Here is a 1,015-nt window from a genome sequence, read left to right as displayed (position 1 = left end):
CATTCTACTCGTAGTAAGCTGGACGCCCTTCGTGTCTCCAACAGCTGAGTGTTGCGAGATGGAGGAGGAGACGGGGCCATCCTTCCCCCCTCCATCTACCCCGCCGATCGCCACGCCCTCCCCCAACATCTCCACCAATACAGCCACCACCTCCAACAGCTCACCTGGGGGAGGGAGCAGCGGCAGCGGCAGCAGTCAGGTCAGACGCAAGGCGCTCCTGCTTCGGACGTCGAGATTCTACCGGCCATCGAAGCAGGCGTCCTACAGCACCACTCCTGCAGGAAGCTCCCCGCAGCCCCCGCGTTGCTCCGTCACCACCAGCATCTTGCGCAAGACGCATCCCGAGATCTCGCTGAGGAACAAGAAGCGCGTGATCCACATGCTGGCGGTGGTGGTGGTGGAGTTCTTCGTGTGTTGGACGCCCCTGTACGTCGTCAACACGCTGGCTTATTGGTTTCCTCAACACGTGTACCACTGGCTGGGCATGGACGGCGTGGTGGTCATACAGCTGCTGGCGTACTGCTCCTGCTGCTGCAACCCGCTCACCTACTGCTTCATGAACCATTCCTTCAGGAGGGCTTTCCTCAACGCCGTCGGCTGCGGGAAGGCCTCCCGCCGGAGCAACACTTGTGACGACGCCAGGTTCATCTCCAGGAAGAGCTAAGGCGGCGCCGGTCTCGGTCACTCGCTCACTGTTTCTCTGCCTTTCTCTTCCTTTTTATCTGTCCGTTTCCCCTCGCATATCTCTCTTCCTCTTCCTTTTTTCTACCCTTCCCTCCCGTTTATATCTCACTCCCTCTCTTCCATTTCTCTGCCCCTTCCCCCTTTCATCTCTGCCTCTCTTCCCTTTCTCTAATCTTTTTCCCCTTTTCATCTCTCTCCTCTTCCCTTTCTCTGCCCTTTCCCTTCTTTCTTCTCTCTTCCTCCCTTCCCTTCTTCCTTTCCAAATATCTGTTCTGTTCATCCTTCCCCCTCTAGCCACGTCTTCCTCCGTCGTGATTTCCACTTGTCTGGA

At 57.2% G+C, this 1,015-nt stretch overlaps 1 protein-coding gene across 1 annotated transcript; it reads left to right on the top strand.

Annotated features, from left to right (window-relative positions):
• Nucleotides 1–42: 42 nt before the first annotated feature.
• LOC119582132 (cholecystokinin receptor-like) lies at nucleotides 43–808 on the top strand (the record flags this gene model as incomplete). Its single annotated transcript, XM_037930370.1, is given in 1 exon segment — nucleotides 43–808. A coding segment is annotated over 1 exon segment (622 nt), but the record flags the coding sequence as incomplete, so codon positions are not given.
• Nucleotides 809–1,015: the final 207 nt, after the last annotated feature.

This window comes from Penaeus monodon, chromosome 15, assembly GCF_015228065.2.
Source record: "Penaeus monodon isolate SGIC_2016 chromosome 15, NSTDA_Pmon_1, whole genome shotgun sequence".
NCBI classification, from domain to species: Eukaryota; Metazoa; Arthropoda; class Malacostraca; order Decapoda; family Penaeidae; genus Penaeus; species Penaeus monodon.
Note: the sequence above shows the minus strand (reverse complement) of the source record. Positions and strands in the feature narration are given on the sequence as shown.